We start from the raw sequence: 21,361 nt of genomic DNA on the forward strand, positions 1-21,361 counted from the left end.
AGTCTTGCTTTATAAGTTTGCACATTGCCATCCATGTCAGTTTTCTTCTTAAAGACCCACTTGTATCAGATGATTTTTACACCTCGGAGAGCATCAATCAAGTTCCAAATTTGATTGTCATACATGGATTGCATTTCATATTTCATGGCACTTTGCCATTTCTCAAAGTCTGGACTCGACATACCTTCTTGATAGGATTCAGGCTCATCTTGATCTAGGAGAGTATACTTAGAAGGCAGACGTCGATTCCCAGCAGGATTCCTGCGTTCAACTTGTGCTTCTTGAACAGGTTTCGCAACTTGTTGTGGCCCTTGTTCATCATCCATAACAGGTTCTTCGACTTGTTCAAGTTCCACAACTATTTGTGGTTATAGTTCAAGTAGAACATTCGATTCATGGTTTTATTCAGGCACCATAACTCCTTGTGTACCTTATGAAGGTTGTTGAATGGACACCACAACCACTTGTGGAGTACACTGTGATTTTTCCGAAGACAGTTGTCTGTTTGTGGTACTAAATCCTCTTGTGACTCTCGAAACTCCTCGAGGGTTACTGTGCTCCCATTGTTTTCTTTAGAGAGAAATTATTTCTCTAAAAAAAAAAATTTCAGAGATATAAACACTTTATTCCCTGAAGGAACATAAAAATAGTACCCTAATATTCTTAGGATATCTCACAAATAAAATTTTTTCAGATCTGGTTGCTAGCTTATCACTAGTTGGTTGTTTGGCATAAACTTCACAACCCCAAATCTTAAGAAATGGCAAACAAGGTTTGTCGGCCGTCCACATCTCATGTGGAGTTTTTTCAACCGCTTTCGTTGGAACTCGATACAAAGAATAGGCTGCAGTTTCCAATGCATATCCCCAAAATGACAATGGGAAATCTTCCCGGCTCATCATTGATCGAACCATATCTAATAGAGTTCGATTTCTCCTTTCAGATATACCATTTAATTGTGGTGTTCCGGGTGGAGTCAATTGTGAAACAATTCCACACTTCTTTAGATGATCAACAAACTCTTGGCTTAAGTATTCACCGCCTCGATCTGATCGAAACATCTTAATAGTTGTGCCAAGTTGATTATGTACTTCATTCTGATAAATCTTGAACATTTCAAAAGTTTCATGTTTATCTCTCATTAGATAGACATAGCCATATCTACTCAAATCATCCGTAAAAGTTATGAAGTAGAGATATCTACCTCTGGCATGAATGCCTATTGGTCCCCATACATTAGTATGTATTAGACCTAATAAGTCAGTAGTTCTTTTCCCAGTTTCGGTAAAAGGTTGTTTTGTCATCTTGCCAAGTAAACAAGGTTCGCAATAGTCAAATGATTCATAATCAAATGAGTGTAAAAGTCCATTTTGATGGAGCTTAGAAATACGTTTCTAATTTATATGACCAAGACGACAATGCCATAAATAGATCGGACTCAAATCATTATGTTCGACTTTCTTATTACTTATGTTATATATATCATCTACATTAGGTGCGTCAATATTTAGGACATAAAGGCCAGCATATAAATCAGCAATACAATAAAACAAATCATCATAACTGTAAATGGAGCATCTTTTATTCTTAATGCAAAATGAAAAATCTTCATCATCCAAAATAAAAATAGGAATAATATTCTTACTCAAAGTAGGGACGTAAAAATAATTGTTCAAAATTAACAAAAGCCCGTCGAGCAAAACTAATTCATAGGTTCCTATGGCTTACACAATAATCCTTGCTTTATTTCTGACTCGTAGGTCTACCTCACCCTTCTTAACCTTTCTATTTGTCTTGAATCTCTGCACATTTGTACAAATGTGAGATCCACATCTGATATCTAATACCCAAAAAGTTGAAGTAGAAAGATTAATTTTAATAACATAAATACCTGAAGATAAGGAGTCACTACCCTTCTTCTTCTTCTTCTTCTTCTTTAAATCATCCAAGTAGAGAGGACAGTTCCTCTTCCAATGATCGGATTCTTTGCAGTGGAAACAAACACTTTTCTTTAGAACCATTTCCTTAGGAGCAGGCTTAGTGCCATTTTCTTGTCCCTTAAACTTACCAGCAACATTTGCTTTGGGCTTACCAGAACTTTTCATCCCCTTTCCTTTGTTGACCAATAACACTTGTGGTTTAAGCTTCTTAACAACACTTTGCTCAACTTTCTTAAGCATCATATGCAATTCAGCGAGAGTCTTATCCATGTTGTTCATGTCATAGTTCAGAATAAACTGACTATGACTATCAGTGAGAGAATTAAGGATCATATCCATAATAAATTCTAAGGTCAAACTTTTTCTATCTAAAAACCTATCTAATTGTTCAATCAAGCTTTTCATCTTCAAAAGATGAGCACTGACATTGCATGCCAAAAGAACTTTGGTATTCTCATACCTCTCTTGACTTGTTATGTGTTGGAATGTCTCTTCAAGATGAGCATTTATCTCATAAGCATCCATGTATTCCAGATGCTTATAAAGTTTTAGAACCATGGTGGCTCGCATGAGACATGGGACTTACTTTCTTGATTGAGAATTGTCACTGTGATCGAATCGACAATATACTTAGAGACCTTCTCTTGCTCATTATTATCAATATCTTCGGTAGAGACCTCAGGGATCGGTTCATCAAGAACATATGACTTACTTTTTTGATTGAGAATAATTTTTAGGTTCCTAACCCAATCAAGATAGTTATTTCCATTTTCTTTTTGCTTTTCCTTCTCAAGGACATATCGCGGTGACAATTCAGAGTTAACGGTAATAGTATTAGTCGACATGACTACAATAAGATATGTAAATAAACAGATCAGTAATATTTTCATAAAAAACCACTATTCAATATCTCTCAATATCAAATATATATTAAACATAGTGGGCTAAGATCCATACATAATATAATCACAAGGCAGCGAAGGCATGTCACTCACAATTATATTATTTAGGTATGTAACACTTTACAAATTACATCAAATGTAATTCTTAGAAATTTATGAGATCATGACATCAAATGTCTAAGCATGTTATTATCTTATCATATGCATTTGGATTCAAAATATTTTTGACAACCAAATTAAGTTCAACCAATTTAAACATGTGAGCAGCACTATTACTCATCCTACCTAATCAAGATAAGTTGGTTAAAGTTTGCTTAGCAATACCATGTTGAATGATCATGGCCTTGATAGATGTCTCAAATTTGAATTGTATAGAACTTAAAATTTTAAAGAGGAAAAACACATATGCATATCAAATATGCAAATCACGTGAGCATATAACAAAAACAACTTATCGTCAGCGCTCACATAACCACCCTACGCAGAGCAGTTCGGCGGTCTAACGATTTATCCGATATTTATGTTCTCAACATACGGGTAAAAACCTAAAATCATATTCTAGGGTTTAATAACAAACGAATCCTTATTGATCATATCAATACAATTCTCCTTATTAAATCACCACAAACTCTGCATAATCGTTATCACACAGCAAACAACACAGAAACAGCATATTATATATCCTAACCATCTCAGCTAACATGTGAAACAACGATTATCATGTTCTCGGTCAACACAGAATCAATATATATCGCATATATACACAAACGCAAAACTATGTCGAATCTAAGCGAATCAAACACTACTCTAATACCAATTGAAGGGAATTAACACGCGATTCAATCATCAAACATGATCATATAAGCAGCAGAAATATATAATAATTTCATAAAACAAATCCAGAAACATTTGATTCGACATAATCACGATAATACAAAGAAAAATTGCACGAACCTGATAGCTTTTCTTAAAAGTGTCCTCTTTAGATTATCTTCTTCCTATTTCATGATGATTAGACTCCGCTCGACAATCGAACGTCGCCTCTCTATTGACTCACACAAAATTGCATGAAAGAGAAGCAGAATGCTAGTTCTACGTCTACGTCTATGTCTACGTAACTAGAGTTTTGGGTGGATGTATTACCTAAGGGAACTCTTCTGTCTGACACGGCTCAACCTAAAATTAGGCTAACACTAGTATATATAGTGTTGTATCCGATTTTTAGGTTATCCAAATTAATCCTAGCCCATTCGTGACAATCTATTGTGCGATCCAATAGACTATCGTTTACTTAATTACAGTCTCGCAAGCCAAATATATTATGGGTTTTAAAACATAAATTCTAACCTGCTACTCTCATCTCACTGTGTTCTTCTTTATCAACCACTGATCGAGTAATGTATCTATCTTTTGCTCCTTGAAATGCGTATGAATGAGTATTGTGTGATAAAATGCTCTTCAAGTTTTCATCTTTTCAGCGTGAAAAGTTGAGATTTTTTTTGTTTTGTAAGTTTTGATCTTTTTGAAACTAATGTACGCATGATTGTGGCAAAACATTCAAGTTATCTGTCCTAAAATGTGAAACGTTTTGATTTTGATTTTTCTTTTTTAATTTGAAGTTAGTTGTGTGGCGGAATATATGTCGGAAAGTTTTGATTTTTCTTTGGTTCAGATTAGTATTATTGGCTTCTTCAACGTTTGATGACATCAAACACAAGATCGACGAGGCGTTTGAGCAACAGCAGAAGCAGCACCACTCGAACTGCTAATCTCCATGGAAGGAGAATCGACAAGTGAGATTAAGGCCTTGAAAATAGAGCTTAATTTTAAAAAGATTCTCAGAAACAAGACCGAGGAAGAGCTTGTGGTGTTGAAGGATGTAAACTATTCTATGAGGGTAGAGTGTGATTTTGAAAAGTTACACAGACACAGGGTTGAGAAACAGGCTCAGGAGTTTAAAACTTAAATTCAGAAACTCAAGGATACAGTTAAACTCCAAAATCAAAAGTTAGCTCAATTAGGAGGGATTCTACGACAACCCGCCGCAAGCTCCAGTCCAGACAATTTGCCTACTCCAGGTATTTTGTTACTCACTCAATTATCATATACCGTAGTAGTTAGTAGTAGATTGTCATGTTGGGTAGCTTAGATTGTCATGAGTTATCTTTTGTCATGTTAAGTACCTTGGAAAGAACTATATCTCATTCCCTTGGATCACTCTAATCTAAACTTCAAGTGCATTCCGGCGTACCAAATTAAGTTTTATATATTGGAACCAATGCTGATGAAATTATTTAATATTTCTGGCTTCTCATGCCGGCCAGGTACAGACGTTAAGCTTTCTAATCAAAATGGTGTTGTTGAGATCCTTGATAGCGATGATGATGACAGTCCGTCAAGCAGAAACAAAGCTACTCTCAACTGATGTTCTTCAATCTAGTGAGGCTACGTCTAGAAATAAGGCGACAAGTATGCTCCAGCAGAATTTAGCTTCATCTCCGGTGGAGATCAATGATGATGATTCTCACAATTGAACATTGAGTGTCAGTTTTTTGGCAGATTCATCTCCTGCAATTTCTTTTGACGTACTCTAATCCTGCTGATTTTGAGGCTTATGTTCTTGTTTTTGAACTCTAAATGTCCGCAACCGCAAGTGTTTTGCACATTTTGACATGCCTTTGCTTGACATTTTGCAATACTGGTAATGCATTCGTAACGTACACTCTCGCTAAAATGTTTTTGTTCAAGTTTATTTATTGTTGTGTGGTGCAAAGCAAATGTGGATTGAAGTTCATCACATATACTGCAAAAGTTGTCGGGTAATATTTCTTCACATATCATCAACATATGCAATGTGTGAAAATTGGAAATAATAAGAGAAAACGGACTTGTGTGGATTTTGATTTTGGGATGGGACAACTGGTCAAGGAGCTTTAGGTATATTATGATTTTCAAAATTTATATCAACTGCCCAATGTTATCGCTCTGAAAATCATATCTCCGGTTTAAATGTGTTAGCCCGAAGATCTTTCTATTTGGCTTAATCGATTTATTTTATTAAAGCATACGAGTCCATTGAGCTAAATAAGAATTGTAGAATCATCCTCCAAAGGATTTGATTTGATTCGATTCGATTTTTTAACAAAATTCTTTTTAACTTAAAGACTTCATCGATGTATATACCTAATCGAATCTAGATTATTAATTAATTAATTGAGCAAAATAAAGGATTTATTCTATCTCTGATTTGTAAAATATACCAGGTTTTCCCATTTTTCCTGAGTAGTACCGGAGTAATGGTCTGGTCAGGATTTTCTTTTTCTTTTTTAATAATTTCTGGTCAGGAATTTGTTATAGTCGTATTCTATGTTTGAATTATGATCATGAATTTTGACTTGTATGTTTTTCTTTGGTAGACTAGATTTCTCGATTGTGTAGGATTTAACTTGAACACATATTAGAAGACTACAATAGAGAGTCCGCCAACCATGGCAGTGGCCCGACGGCATTTCGGATTTATGGGTAGATTATGTATTAGGGAATATAAGAAAAATAAAAAAATAGAGAGTCCTTTAATTTTCCTATAAAATGAAACAAACATTATAGTTTTTGTTATGTAAGTCAAATACTGCGCTAATCCTCGTACATTTCGAATTATTGTAGAGCATCGGGCTTTTTAAGGGTAGCTCTCCTAAGAGTGTTTGTTCCATTCACATTGACCAAAAGATGAGAGACACAACACAACTCAAACTATCAACATTAAAGGAACGCCGGTGAGTTTTGGCTGCCTCGATTCCTCTATCTCATGTTTCTGGCATGAGGTTGAGGTTCCTTGGCACATAAATATTACAATTTCATGCATACTTAACAATACATTATCATTTGCAAATGTAAACAGAATTTTGACACATGTAAATTTTATGACTTCGGCATGAAATAACATCTTTATCCTCTCACAAAGACTCCGACTGAGATCCCTAGAGAGGGTAAAAGACAGAATTGGAATTTTCATGTCAGGCAAGTCATAAAACTTGCACGTCAAAGTTCTATTGCATTTCTAAATGATGATGATGCATTTAAAATATCTTCGGCTGTCTGTTACAAGTTTACAAACTTATGCATAATAATAGTAATGTCGATGCTTCAACGAGAGTTTATGCATCATATTATGATCCTGAGACGATGGTTTTGTTATTCGGGACTGAGAGCTTGCACCAGCTCATGAATTTTGCTATGAACTCTGCGAAACAAAAGGAATTAATTAAATCATAAGAACTGTACATCAATTTCACTCTATGTTTGTATCTGGCATTTTCGTTTCCGTGTTTGGTCAGATAGAGGAAAAAAAAAAATAAATAAATAAATAAAAAAAAAAAAATTCACTAATACTTGTCTAATAAAAAACTTGTAGTTTAGAGTTTATGAATAATAGACAGACATAAAAAATTGTGGGAAATGGAGGCATTACCTTCAATCCTCAAGAACTGCTGTGCACTGGTTCTCCGTGGCTCTAATCGATTGCGTCCAATCGCCAATGGCTTCTCGCGATCAAACATTCCCCCTTCGTCCCTCTGCAGGACGCAAATTAAGAGCATTAATGAGTATAGAATACATTACGTACATAGATACTAAATGCACATTATATAATCAGATCAAGTTTATGATCATACATTATAGTCCTCATATAGCATATCGACGTGATGTCTCAAGTTCTCAGGTAAAAATTTCTTCAGTTCCTTGACCAAAGACTGCATTTCACAGAATATATACCGATTCAAATATGTTAAGTTAATATATAAATAAATAACAAAATTGCATTCTGATCTTTATTCTCGTACCTTGAAAATGTAATCAGCAGATATATCATGCTCGGTCAGATGTCGAAGCTTTACTCGGATATCGTACAGCCTGAAATGTAACAAAATGACGGAAAGTATCAGACAATAAATCTAGTTTTGAATTAGAAGGATGACTTGAATATAAATTTGAATTAAGCTTACTGTCTTGGGGTTTGCTCTTGGACAATGCTCTTAGCAATGTTTGCAATGTCATGTTCCCAACCTGTTAAAATCTCTTCATCTTCCTTGAAAGGATAACTGCATAATTGAAACCAATATGAATATTCCTTAATAGAAGTGGGCTGATTCATGGTTACAGTAATTTAACTAGATCAAAAGAGATATGTTGATCTATTATATATACGTACCTTGCTCTCCAAGTAGCCTCAAATGAGCGGATTGCTTGACGCAGATTTTTGTTTGAATTTTCGGTAATACTTTCAGCAAACCGGTGAGGCAACTCTATGCCTTCTTTTTCAGCAATAAATTCCAGAACTTTAACAACCTGAGCAAAAGTAGCCAAAATGTTGTTCCAATCAGCAAAATTTGGTTAAAATATTAGATTCTCGTCTTTTCCGAAAACATTAAAAAAAAAAAAATTCAGACCTCCTGTTTGGAAGGCGGAGAAAGCTGAACAAGAGTACAAAGTGGTCTGATTGGCTGAAGCTTTGATGCATCAGAGCAACAAAAGAAGACTTTAGTGCATCCATTATTATCATATCGTTCAAACAGCCACTTGAGATATAGCAATGCTTCGCTTGACAACTTGTCTGCCTCATTTAAGATAATTGCTGCATATTGTAAAAGTAATAGATTGAGAATTAATTGATCATGTCGGACTTTTCAATTTACTTTTCGGTTTGAAGAGATAGATAGATATATATATAAACCTCGGCTATTCTCAGGATTACAGGGAGATGAATTGTTGGTTACGTTACTGTCTTTGCCACGAATAAGTTCCACGATTACACTCTTCTCGTATTCTTTGATATCACTGAGGTTAATCTCTAGGTGGCGGGAAGATTCTCTTACATCTACTTTTAGAGAGCCTATGGATTCTCCCTGTATATATAAAAGTTCACGAATATGGAAATTATCAATTGTGATTACTGTTTTTTTTCTTAATTTGTTTATCCATAGAGGTTTAAAACTTGAATACAAGAACGACTAGAAGAATCACCTTTAAGTTAATCGTCTTACGTGCATCCCTTGTCTGTCAGAATTCAAAAACAAATCGAGCATATCAGATGTTGTCCGACTTAATAACAGAAATCATTTCCCTAATGACTTGGCAGTTTTCCAAGTCATATATAGAATGAGAAGTGATTTGTAGGAGTTTTTCATATACTACTAACTAGTGTTTGTGGTGTCTGTGAATGTTAGAAATCAATTCAAATTGAAAGTACCTGGTTAACTTCCTGAGCTCCATAAACTTTTCGGAGCATGGCCAATATCATAGTTCTCTTCCCCACGCCTGGAGGTCCTTCGAAAATGAAATGACCACACTCTTCATTTCTCAGCTATCAATCAAACACAAATATGACTATTATATAATTAACTACACTCGTACACAATTTAATCACCTTAAATTCAGAAAACTTACCTTTTCTTCCAGTTTAATAGCTTTGTCATGGTTGCAGATAAATTCTTCCAAGGCCTGAGGGCGATATCTTTTTGCCCATACAAACTCGTTCTCACCAGGATCCGCTTTACTAGTAATGGTTTCGATGGTTTTTAGTGGCGGTTGTTGTGCTCGCTCTTGTTCATATATCCTCTCCCTCAAAGGCTTCTCTTTGCAAGTAATCAAGAAAGCATTAAGATCTCTGATCTCCTTCCTCTCAAAACTCGCCGAAGTAACAGATTCATTATTATCGCTAGAATTATCTTCTACTGCCGATAATGGATATGATAATGATGTGGCAGACTCATTCCTTCTCGTCGACAACTTGGCATGATCGGCAGTATTAGTAGCAGTTGTAGTAGAGATAGTTTTTGCTGTATTGTTATTAGTATTCGTCTTAAAGAAATAGCAAGAGCTGCTCAATACTTGCATCTTAGAGATAAAAGAGTAGAAAGAGCTTGAAGAACTAGAACTTGCCAAAGTTTCGCGTCCAGGACTTGACGGAAGATTATTATTCCTACCGCCATGATTATTGATAGCTAAAGATTGATCGGTGAGTCCTTTGTAGTAAGGACTGCTCCTGAAATTCCTGTCATGATGAATGAAGGCAGCAGCAGCAACAACGGCTGCCGCCTGCTGCTGCCTTCTATCGTGAGCTTCTAGAGACTCCTTCGTCAAGGAGTCCGAGGAGTCGTTACTCTTTCTTCCAGGTAAATTAATAGCATTTCCTAGCTTGTTTAATGGCTTCCAGTGGGAAGAAGAAGGGTAACGAATTGAACCTGTCGAGCGAGCTTTGGATGGAGAGTTAATGGAGGAAGGGTGGGGGACGGGTGACACTGGACTCGGCGCCATTGCATTTGTGCCTACACTTGGAATTACGAGAAAATAGGAGGAAAAAAGTTAGATTACCTGGTGAAGAATGGAATTTATGTATTGAGAAATTCTGATGATGTCATAAGAAGTTGACAAATGAAAAGGATGTGTGGATGGATTCTTATTACATTATAAAAAGTAAGTCGATATTCACAACACTCTTGAGAGAGATAGGCATTGTTATTAACGGTGAAGGGTCAAACAGCAATCGTCAGTATTAACTAAAACTCTATATATAGTGGTCAAAGTTGCATTGCAATATAAAATTCAGAAATTGTGTTACAACTATATACTATAGTCGTATTGTAGAACACAAGTTAATAGCGAGTGCACGGCTAATAAGAACAGTCCAATATTATCTTTTAATTGATTATTTTCACCTGCACAGATGAAAACTATGATTCAGATGGCGCCACCTCTGCAAGATAGAGTAGAGGAAGATGTAGGAGAAGTTGGGTTTCTTCTGTTTCAAGCAATGAAATGGGTTCTTTATTTTAAGAGACCAATTAATTAACATCTGGTTATGGAAAAATTGTTTTTTTTTTTTCTTTTAAAAAACAATAAAAATTAATTAGTTAATGTTGGCTTGCGTTGTTTTTTCATTAAACAGGAAAACTTATGAAGCTCATAGAAGAAGATGGGAAAACATGAATCAAACTCAACAAAGGGAGTCGATGTTTATAAATTGGCATGTTAATAGCAAAAAAAATTCATATAAAAATAGCGCGTTAATAGACACGCCCCTATAATGATCTACTAGAAATAAATTGCCAACACTAATTTTCAGAATCTAAAAAAGCTGTGAGGTCATCAAACGACCTCACTGCTTCTATACTGGCTTAGCCACTCCTCATCACTACTTGAAGAATAAACCTCTCTTCTTTCCTTTCTTTTTCTCACCAGCCTGTAAAAACGAAAACAATCTTTTAATCGCTAAAGCACCACATTTACACGAAAACAAAGTATATATAATAAATACTAACGATCGTGTAAAAGATGACAAAACAAAGGTTATAAGAGAATGAGCTATATACCCTCAAGATAAACAATCTCATGGTGAGCACGATTGTATCCCTTGAACTGCAAAAGTAAAATATAAAATAAAAATAACATCAAATGTGCAGGACATCCAAAGAAAAATATACAAACATGGGAAAAATCCATCAGCGACAAAGTTAATAAACAAAAGTTAGACAAGTACGGAGTATTATCAAACAGTTGCCATAGTTTCAAATGCTTTAACATCAAGTGCTTAGTGATCTACTAAAAACAAAACGATGATATACCGCCTACACAAACAACCACAAGGAAGAAATGAAAGGAAGAGCATAATTTGATAAGATGCCCTACCTTTCTACCATTTGTCCAAAATTTGAGTTTTCACACACCATAGACCAGAACTTATCAAAATTGAAAACTAAGTCTGCCATTGCAGTTATAGTACAAGAGTTTCTACCTAGAACTTACCAGCTAAAATCTGTTGGGTTGCCTTCTGCTCGTAGGAGATACTCACTGTTGTCGGAACAAATAACAACAAATTCCATATCATGTCCATAGGGAATGGCAACCTGCAATTGAATGAAGCGGAAGAAAAATACGAAGTCAAAAACACAATTTCATAGACCATTCATATATATCAAAAGCACAGAAAAGAAGAGCACATCATATATCAAGGATTTCAGAAATCAATTCCATATACATACGATCCGTGATATGCATTATATTAGACACAATGACTTGTATGTTGACTCGGTGGATTGGAAGTCAATGGAAAAGATATTTACATTAATTGCAATAGAACATGGATTAATCTCTCCTAAACGATGTAAGAACACCAGTAAATGATTATGTAAGGTGCCTAGGTGTCTTGGACAGTTTGCTGGGCCCACATGTCAAACTAAAAGTAACACCTATTGAGTACCACCGGTAGTGAATTTCTCAAACACAAAGCAAGTAAGGAACAAAGGTTTTATCCCCTTAAGCTTAAATCAACAAAAATGTGTAATGTGTTCCCAAAATGATTTCGACAACCCACTATTTCTGTGTTTCACTGCAAACAAACATGTAGCCATTCTCCACATGAACAAAAAAGTGATCTCAAGAATCGCACTACTTAGAAAAAGATGGAAAGAGGGATGAAGAAGAGGAGGGGACATCTGAATGCAAATATAACTTTGTGGAATCTGAAAATATGCAGAAGTAGTTAGACCAACAACTTATTCACAGTTAGGGCTGTAATGGAACCATACACTAGTGGAAGGTGAAAACTTTTCAGTCACTACAACGCCACTGGATCCACTACACTTGACACTGAAAGCATCTCTCTTAATGGCCAGGGTAGCTTGTTCCCAAATATCAAGAAATCTACTCTGTTCAGGAGATGCAACAAAAGAACAGAAAATAAGTCAAAAATATGTAGCACAGTTTCTAATGCAAGCTCTAAAATAACATTGGGTAGAGTAGAAGACCCTTTTTTGTGCTGTTGTTCTAAACTTCCTTACCGAATAGGAAACTTTGAATGACGCATGACCCTGATGAAGAGCCTTCTCTATGAAAAGCTGCATACCAGGTTCTGTCAACGAGAAAGGAACCATCAAAACATGCATAAGAAAAGAACAACTGCATACTTCTGTTTGATAAAAAGACAAACAACGGCACTACCCACAAACAACACAGACAATCATCCCTGGTATCCAGCAGGTCACAGAATCAGAAGCTTGCAAGAATACTGACTGTAAAGTGTAAACTGCTTTTGGAAGGTGCATGAATAATGAAAATGGTGCCGAACTGATGATGTGACCTTTGTTTTAGAATTCAAAAAGTTCTAAACTAGAATATTCTCTCTCGTGTGTAGTACCTGCAAGATCTCGTCACCTTCGTGCTTATAGTTGGGTATGTTCTCTTCTAAAATTCTGTTCTTAAACCTACTATAATTTGACTCCCTATATTTTTTGTGATCGGTACAAAAAGTGTTCACGTTTATCTGATCCACAAAAAGTGTGGTGCGCGATGAGAAGATAGAACTTACCACAAGTGATCTTTCTGTGCTCATTGGCGAAGACCTTTACAAGCTCTCCCTGGTGGCAGAAAGACATCATGTTATTCATAAATAAAAGTGTAGATGACAGGTGACAACAATTGAAACAACAAAATCAACACCAATTAGTAAAAGAATAATTTTGATTTATAGTAACATCCCCTTAATCGCACAAAAGATACAACTCTTGTCTTATGTGGCGCAATAATAATGCTATACACAAACCAAGCTCTCTATGAGCATATTGGTAGCTTAGCTTCTCAAAATCATTTCTTATCCTAAACAAATGCTGCTAAGCCTAATTTTGGCACGTCAAACCAAACAAAAAGAGGATTGAGCCAAGCTCATCCATGGGTTATGAACCGTTTAGGTGTTCATGTAGAATCATTATATTCATTGCTTGAAAATCATGGCATCCCAAGTATAACCGAGGCTTGGCATTTGAACCAGTCTTTTGCACGCACCTTCTAAACACCTTTGGAGGCTGCAGCCATGACTCACTACTGCTAACTTTGCCAAATAATAGGCTTAATTTAATGTTTGAGTCTCTATGTGAGATTGAGTTCACAAGTTAGGACACATGGAACATCAACAAAACACACCATGCCAAACCTGCAGAGTACATATACTTGCCCAAAACAAAGGATTTATACCTTGCGTTTTCTATCATCAAGAGGCTGGACTTCTATAGCAAGATAGGAATCTACATCGTCCGCATTAACAAGATAATTTGGTTGCTTTGCGCCTGTCATCAGGAACTCCTAATATAAGGCAAGACCATTGAGAGAGAAAAGGGAAAGTTTCAAACCGAGCAATGAGATGAAGATACCTTCTATGTAATTGACAGATCCATCTTCCAAATGCCGCACCCACTGTCAATCCCAAAAACGGAAACGATGTCATATCAGAGTTCTGCCTCGACATCAGATGAAAAGATCCCAGACGCAATGCAACAAACTTGGACAACAGTAAATATGTGGAAATTATGGTCAGAATCATGAACTATACCTCAAAATTACAACTGGTTGTACCATTGATAGAGTATCCAGATGCTTGTAGTTCTTTTCCAGGATAGGCTTCACCTGAAATTTGGAGGCCTTCTATTGCAGGTAATGCATCATCAGCAGCTGCATGTTACAAGCCATGAAAAAACTTCAGATTACCCAAAATTGATCATAGATGAAATAAATAAGTAACTAGGAAGATAACTTTTTTACCTTCAGAAAAAGAAGAAGAAGGTTCTTCAAGAACTGGTGGCAGGAAAGGAGAATATGAGGGATCATCAAGTGTTGTTGTATAAGGAGAGTTCCCTGGCCAATTTGAAGGCTCCCTCTCATTTTGATGTCCCTCTGTGTCAGACTCATCTATGTCACCATTGCTAACAGGATCGCGAAATGTGACCTGCTTGTTCACGCCTTCATCACCATTCTTTGCTATATTTACATCTGCTCTAGTAACTGCAAGCTGCGCAGGCATATCATGAGCCGCTTCATTCCTGACAAAACTAACGTGTTTGATTAGGACATCACATGGAGCGACTTCTAGACCTTGGCAATCTCATGTTGATTGAAAGCAATGCCTTACAATTAAATATTACTATGCATTAGAGAATTTTTCTAGATAAGAATCCACTCAACATTTTCTTCTATCAAAACAGAAAATTTCAATAACTGAAAAAATCAACATGATTAGTATTCTAAAAAGCCCAACATTAGCGTGCACATTTTTACAGTCATCCATTCATATGAAAACAACTGACATAGAAGTTCAATGAAATCAGGACCCACCAACAAATGCAAAGCTGTGTAATTTGTACATACAGAGCAGTCTCCATTTTACCAGTCTCACCTGCTCGAAAGAGGTGAAAACCTCCCCAAGTCATCAAATTCTAGATTCCTTGTGATAACACCACCCGAATCACCCTGAGGATGACCCAAATGATCCCAATCAGTGGCCGTCTGTACATGTGAAGAAGTAGTTGGTATCTTTCCTTGAGAATACATTGGCTGAGCCACCAATTCAAGCCCATGTTTATTCTGACAATAAAACAAAAGAAGTTAAGCACATCATTTAGGCAGACAAGGAGACAAGGTCTAAAAAGCCATATGAGCATACTGAAGTCAAATCTGCACCAATGGAATGAGATGCTGACTGTGGGTCATCTGTGCGCCAAGGTGCCAATTGATACTGCAACTCCTTTAGCTTTGACTGAGGCCCATAAAAAGAACAAAATAAATTCAAAGTACAGCCTCAAGATATTGGAAAAGAATGCTCAAATTAACTTCATGCATATGAAACCAAGATTAAAAAGAAAAATGTAGCAAATTACAATGAAAAATCCCGTCAACGTAACATACCTCAGTTACTATAAGCTTTTCTTGCAGATGCTTGAAAAGAACCTGCAAATGAATGTCCCTATTAATGAGGATTGAATGGTATTTAAGAAAACATAAGCATCAAGAACCAACAAAACAAGTTTTATACAGAAATTGTTCACACAATTTCAAAAGCATAAAATTAAAATTCGAGACTAACCTTGACGTTGCTAACAATCGACTGGGCATCAGTGCCCTGTGGCTGCAAAGAATAATCTGAAAGCAGGGGCAATAAAGATGAGACGAATGTTGATCGTTCTTGCTGTGCAGCCTGAAAGAATACAACATTAAACATTATCATCAATCCACTGATAAGTAAAGGGAAAATCATCGAAAGCAGATTCATATAAAAGGAAAAACTAGTAATGAACCAACAGCCCTCTGTACAGCTTGTGTATTAATCTACTATATCTGTATACATAGATATATAATTGTTTAGAAGCCTACAGTCAGTAAAATGCTTCCAAAAACAGATAACAGAATGTGCAAGATCAAGTCAGCATAAATGATTTTGAAAATGTAAATAAGCAAAAACTTCCTAAACCTACCTGTAACTGATAGGTGAGACGTATATTTTCTTCAATTATGTCCTGTCTATAAGAGAGAGCTTTAGAAGCAGCATCTACAAGCTCTTGTTGTTGTTGATCAAAGGCCTAATGTCCCAAAGACGAATAAGAAGATCCAACATAACATTCAATAATGATCCTCAAGTGTAAGAGAAAATGATAAAGATTAAAAATAAAAAAACCATATAAAAGGCGTTATAAAGGAACGAGAACTGAGCACACCAGGCGCATATACGCGATGCGTTTTTCTAGAAGATACTTTTCATTCCGTATTTGTCCTTCCTATAATAATAAATAAATCGTTACATTTTCTTCAAATAGAAGCATATTTACCATTTCCTTTAAAATGCCAGACATACCATACCTTGATAGAATATTCAGCAAGATGTTTACGTAGCTGCATAATCTCTTCTTCGTGTTCCTGCAATGTCATACAAGGTCCATTAAAATTACGGAGCATTAGCAACTTACACATTGAAGAGCAAACCCAAAAAAAAAAAAAAAAATATCATCATTAGAGCATACCTGCTTCCACAAGCTGCTAGAATTATCATTGCTCTCGATTTGAGCCACAGATTTCGAAATATTGGGTTTTGACCGCCATCGGAACCACCAGATTCTTCTGATTTCTGTACACAAAAATTACAATATTATGGATAATACATTCGTTCAAAGTAAACAGTTACGAAGCTTTGTAAGTCTTACATATCTTTCGAGCTCGTGCATCTTCCGCTGTAATTCATTTCGTAATCGATTGTTCTCATCGACCTGCTGTTTGATGGTAGCCTCCGCAGCTTCCACAGCTTTCATCACCTGGAATAAGCTGTTATTCTCACTATTGATGTCCTCGACGTTGTTGTTTTTCACAGGAAGGCCATCAAAATTCAACGCCAATCCAGATAGCTTATCAGTTAATCTCTTCTTTTCCTCATGATCTCCGTCTTCATGCAAACCATTCTCCATAGCTTACAAATTGAATCACGCACACAAGTAGCACTGCTTTCTATCACACTACAAATTACAAGCTCTGATGCTTCAACATGAATGATTGGACAATTGAATTCCAATGAATTTCTGAATGTCTCTATCAATTTGAAACCCTAAATGACACTATGAACTATTATGAATCGTTGTCGCAGTAAAGTTCAGAGTTAAAATAAATTACCGATGAGCGAGGTAGGGAGAGAGTGCGAGTGTAGAAGATGCAGGGAAATGTGCAGCAAAAGAGGTCCCTGAAATTTTTTCTGTCAGTGTGTGCTTTAGCAAATGGATAATTGGATTAAGGGTCCCTAAACTATGAAACAATCACAATGGGTCCATTTGAAGAGTTAACATGGCGGTTAGTTAGTTAACGGGTTTGTTATTTTCACGTGAGCAGCAACTAACGAGCTGGACCTGTACGGACTTATGTGATAAACTTATTATGTTTGGAAGGCGTTAAGTTAGTTTCAGGACTCATTCGTGATTTTTGTCATAATTTAAAGACCTGCAGTGTAATTCGAAATAAGTTAGTCTCACGGCTATCGGTTATAAAAATACCGAGAAGACTAAAAAAAATGTGTCAATCGATGGAAACAAAATTTTATGTTATGGAGACAGATACGAAAACGGATAGTCAATTGCAAATTCTAAAATTTAATGATATAGAGATGGTTAGTATTAAATTTATTTAAAATATAATAATTTTAAAAAATATTAAATAACTTTAAAAATAAATTAAATTATCATATAATTTGAAAAATTTAGAGAACTTAAAACTTATAAATCTATAATTAAAAAAAAAAAAATTACGTTGGGAATGCTTTTAAACAGTTTTTTTTATCATGATTCAAAAAACGTATTTAGAGACATTTTTTCATTTTCAATCAAATTTTTTTACACTTTATCATTCATTGTCGCCGTAAACCCGCTTCCGAAACGTCTCCATAATGGAAACGGTAATGGAGCCGCTGTCCCAAGTATCATGAAAACAAATACTATTTCATGTCTCAACGTATCATCTCTTTTCTTTTTTCTTATATAATTAATTTCTTTAGTTTAATTAGACATTGAATGCGGACTTCCATCTCTCCACTTTACCGTTGCTTTAAACGACTTGAATTAATGAAAGCTCATTTTAATTTTAGAAAAAAAAAAAACCGTATATATTCGTCCTTCACGTTTTATTTGTAATACTTTTTCAGTCCCTGAAGTTTTTCCGTTAGCCTAACAATCATCACGTTTTCCACTAGCGGCCAAAAATATCCCTCCGTCGTTAATTTCACCTACGTGGCATCTATGTGGCGACAATTCATGCCTAGTCCGCTAACGGACACATATAATTGCGACACGTGTCAGTGACAAGTCACAATTTTTTGCAAAAAAAATATGGATTTTTATGACGTGTCACAAATATATTGGTCTATTAGCTTTCTAGGTGCCACATGTGCAAAGTTAACGACGAAAGGATATTTTTAATCGCTAACAGAAAACGTGAGGATTTGTTAGACCAACGAAAAAACGTGAGGGACTGTAAAGGTATTCCAAGTAAAACGTGAAGGACGAATATATACTATTTCTCTTTAAAAAAAAAAAGACATTCAAACTCAAGTATTAAGAATCAACGAAATCATTTTTAGAAAAATAATCATTTTTATTAGGCGACTTTTTGAAATGAATGAAATGCATAAAAGAATTGGGATATGAAATTATGATAAGTTCTAGTGTGTAATGTCTTGTGCGTGCGTATGAAGACATTCATTGCCAAGTTTTCGAGATTATCATCGGTCATCATTAATATTCATCATTGTATCATCACACTTTTTCTTTTCTTTCATGTTTTCTAGTTAACAGTGAATTTTTAACTTGGTAAATATTTTAGCTCTAATATTGTCCATGATCATGTCTATGCTTATTCTTAACCAACTTGCCCGTTTAGTATCACGATTTGAAAATCTACTTCGTTGTACTTGACCTCTATTTTACTTGCTTATATAAGGTATGGCAAACAATAGGAATATCTTTTGAATTTTCACAATAGATGTACTAACACAATCATAAACGGTATACTATTTTTGGACAATGCTCTCCCATCACGTACGGTTTTTATGTCAAAATCCTAAAATTTTCGTCTAATAGATCAATGATAGTTGACTTAAATAATTTCGACCACATTAATGCATATTTAAATAAAATAAACCAACAATTGTATTTGAAAAGCAACTTTTATTTGACTAATGACATCGCCCTCTTCACAAGTGTTTTTGGGAGATTAAACATCAGTATTTATTTATTTTATTTCTTAAAAGTAAGCAGTAGGGAACTGAAGAAATCTAGCTGTCAAGAGTAAACAAGTGCTACATATGCATGCACATGTAATTAAAGAATGTGTGTGAATGGGTGGACCTTGCATTTTTTAGGCAGATTCTGACTGACTTCTCTTCAGTTTGATTTACTCATACTGAGGTGCTGATAAATTTTCGTAAAAGAACAAGTCAAAATTTATTTCTTTATTTTCATCAAAAATAAAAATAAAATGTAATTAGTCCTATAAGGTAAAAACTTGAGTTTTACATGTACATGCTAATTTCTTTAGGGCATGACTAGTGAGAATTGTATCTATAAAAAAATTGTAAATGTTCAAATTTAGAGATGCTATTCATTCACTTATTTCCACGGTTTGATTGGTTAATAAGATTTTATAATATGCAATTTGTATATTTTTTATTCCTCCTCAAATAATATAAATGAACAAAGCAAATCAAGTACAGTTAAAATTGAATTGAAACATCTACAATATTATCATTAGTGATCTTAAGTGTGCTCATAGTCATTGGTAAAGAACGCAAGCAAGTAGAGACATCTAGTAGCGAAGAAATTAGTTTCTCAACTTGTTCCAGCTCCATTCACCTTTCCCCAAATTCCCTTTTAAGCAGCTTCATGTTTTTATTGAACTTCTCGCGATTTCGTTATAATGGTTTGAAACGAGATCGTTCTTAAAATGTTGAAAAACATAAGAATGCATATAAAATCAGCAATGACATAGTTAAGGTAGGTATTTTATACCTAAATTTTTTTCCGTATAAAAAATGCCTATGCGAATAACTGGTTCTACAAAATAATTTTTTTTTCCGAGGTAATTCAATTAATTTCTTTTTACTAAAAGCTAACAGTTTTTAAATATTTTGAGGTAATTAAATCAAGCTATTAATTTAACAATATTACAATAACTAGTAAATACAATTGTACACAGAGCTCCGCAGTAGCACTGGCTAATCGAAGCCCGGCTGCGGAAATAATTTTTTATTTTTTATTAAAGAAAATAAGAATAACACAATAACAGTACACAAATGCCATATATAATTCATTGAAGAATGGATAAATAAAAAAACATATGATGTCCAACTACAAACATTTTTTTTCTTGAAATAAGAAAATTAAATTCATTGAATATATAAAAACGGATAAGGTGTATAATAATAATAATATTGACAATAATACGTACATTGCGCCTATGTTGTATTGCGGAAGCGTGAAACTTAGCCACAATCGCTGGAAAAATTCCATTGGAGTTACTCGAAAGGAAAATACAGAGAAACAAAAGAATGGGAAAGTAAAATCAACTACTACTAACTTGGTTTCTGTATGTTAAAAATGACGATACACAAACTAAACTCACAAATTTATTTTATTGATGTTTAAATTTAAACAAACAGAGAATGTCGTCATATACTATTAATTATATTAAAAAATTTGTATTTATTTTGAGACGGAGAACTCTTGTATTTAAACGGCTCTACATTTGATCGATGATGATCTCATGTCGCCAGCGCATTTTATTTTATCTAGCTACATTACAATGACATTATATGTCGACAGATGATGTCATCTATAATAAAGATGCCAAATTTCTTAAAAGGCCAAAGCCCATAACATTGTTATTATGATATTGTAGGCCCATTTCACTGCCTCTGTGTATATTTATATTGAGGCCCAATTCAAAATATTAGATAGTTAGATCTTAGATGTAACGATTTGAAGTTAGAGGGGCTATGGTAGAAAAAGCCTTAAACTTTAGGGACAAAAGTGTCATCCTCGAGAACGAAAAGTAAATAAATCAAAAACAAGGAGCGAGCGATCGAGGGTTTTCTATTTTTCACACTCGTCACTCTTTAACTTCAAACTCCATTGTCAGAATACTCCTGAAGCTCTCGTTCTCTTTCTGCTTCTA

At 35.0% G+C, this 21,361-nt stretch overlaps 2 protein-coding genes across 2 annotated transcripts; both read right to left on the bottom strand.

The window, feature by feature from the left end:
* Nucleotides 1–7,008: 7,008 nt before the first annotated feature.
* LOC139884418 (replication factor C subunit 3-like) lies at nt 7,009–10,153 on the bottom strand. The gene is made up of 11 exons (XM_071868453.1): nt 9,284–10,153; nt 9,087–9,200; nt 8,840–8,893; nt 8,571–8,742; nt 8,287–8,471; nt 8,049–8,185; nt 7,843–7,938; nt 7,681–7,750; nt 7,513–7,590; nt 7,311–7,413; nt 7,009–7,082 (listed from the first exon to the last, which is right to left on the bottom strand). Exons 1-11 carry the CDS (start codon nt 10,151–10,153, stop codon nt 7,009–7,011), a joined length of 1,953 nt encoding a protein of 650 aa, XP_071724554.1.
* A 592-nt stretch (nt 10,154–10,745) lies between these two features.
* Nucleotides 10,746–17,115, bottom strand: LOC139884419 (uncharacterized). Its single transcript, XM_071868455.1, has 20 exons — nt 16,839–17,115; nt 16,678–16,781; nt 16,517–16,573; nt 16,375–16,434; nt 16,135–16,239; nt 15,747–15,857; nt 15,569–15,610; nt 15,327–15,419; nt 15,060–15,247; nt 14,429–14,706; nt 14,220–14,338; nt 14,041–14,083; nt 13,865–13,956; nt 13,203–13,251; nt 12,676–12,746; nt 12,424–12,543; nt 11,642–11,742; nt 11,209–11,254; nt 11,048–11,078; nt 10,746–10,789 (listed from the first exon to the last, which is right to left on the bottom strand). Exons 1-20 carry the CDS (start codon nt 17,113–17,115, stop codon nt 10,746–10,748), a joined length of 2,031 nt encoding a protein of 676 aa, XP_071724556.1.
* Between the last annotated feature and the right edge of the window lie 4,246 nt (nt 17,116–21,361).

This window comes from Rutidosis leptorrhynchoides, unplaced genomic scaffold (genome assembly GCF_046630445.1).
Source record: "Rutidosis leptorrhynchoides isolate AG116_Rl617_1_P2 unplaced genomic scaffold, CSIRO_AGI_Rlap_v1 contig55, whole genome shotgun sequence".
NCBI classification, from domain to species: Eukaryota; Viridiplantae; Streptophyta; class Magnoliopsida; order Asterales; family Asteraceae; genus Rutidosis; species Rutidosis leptorrhynchoides.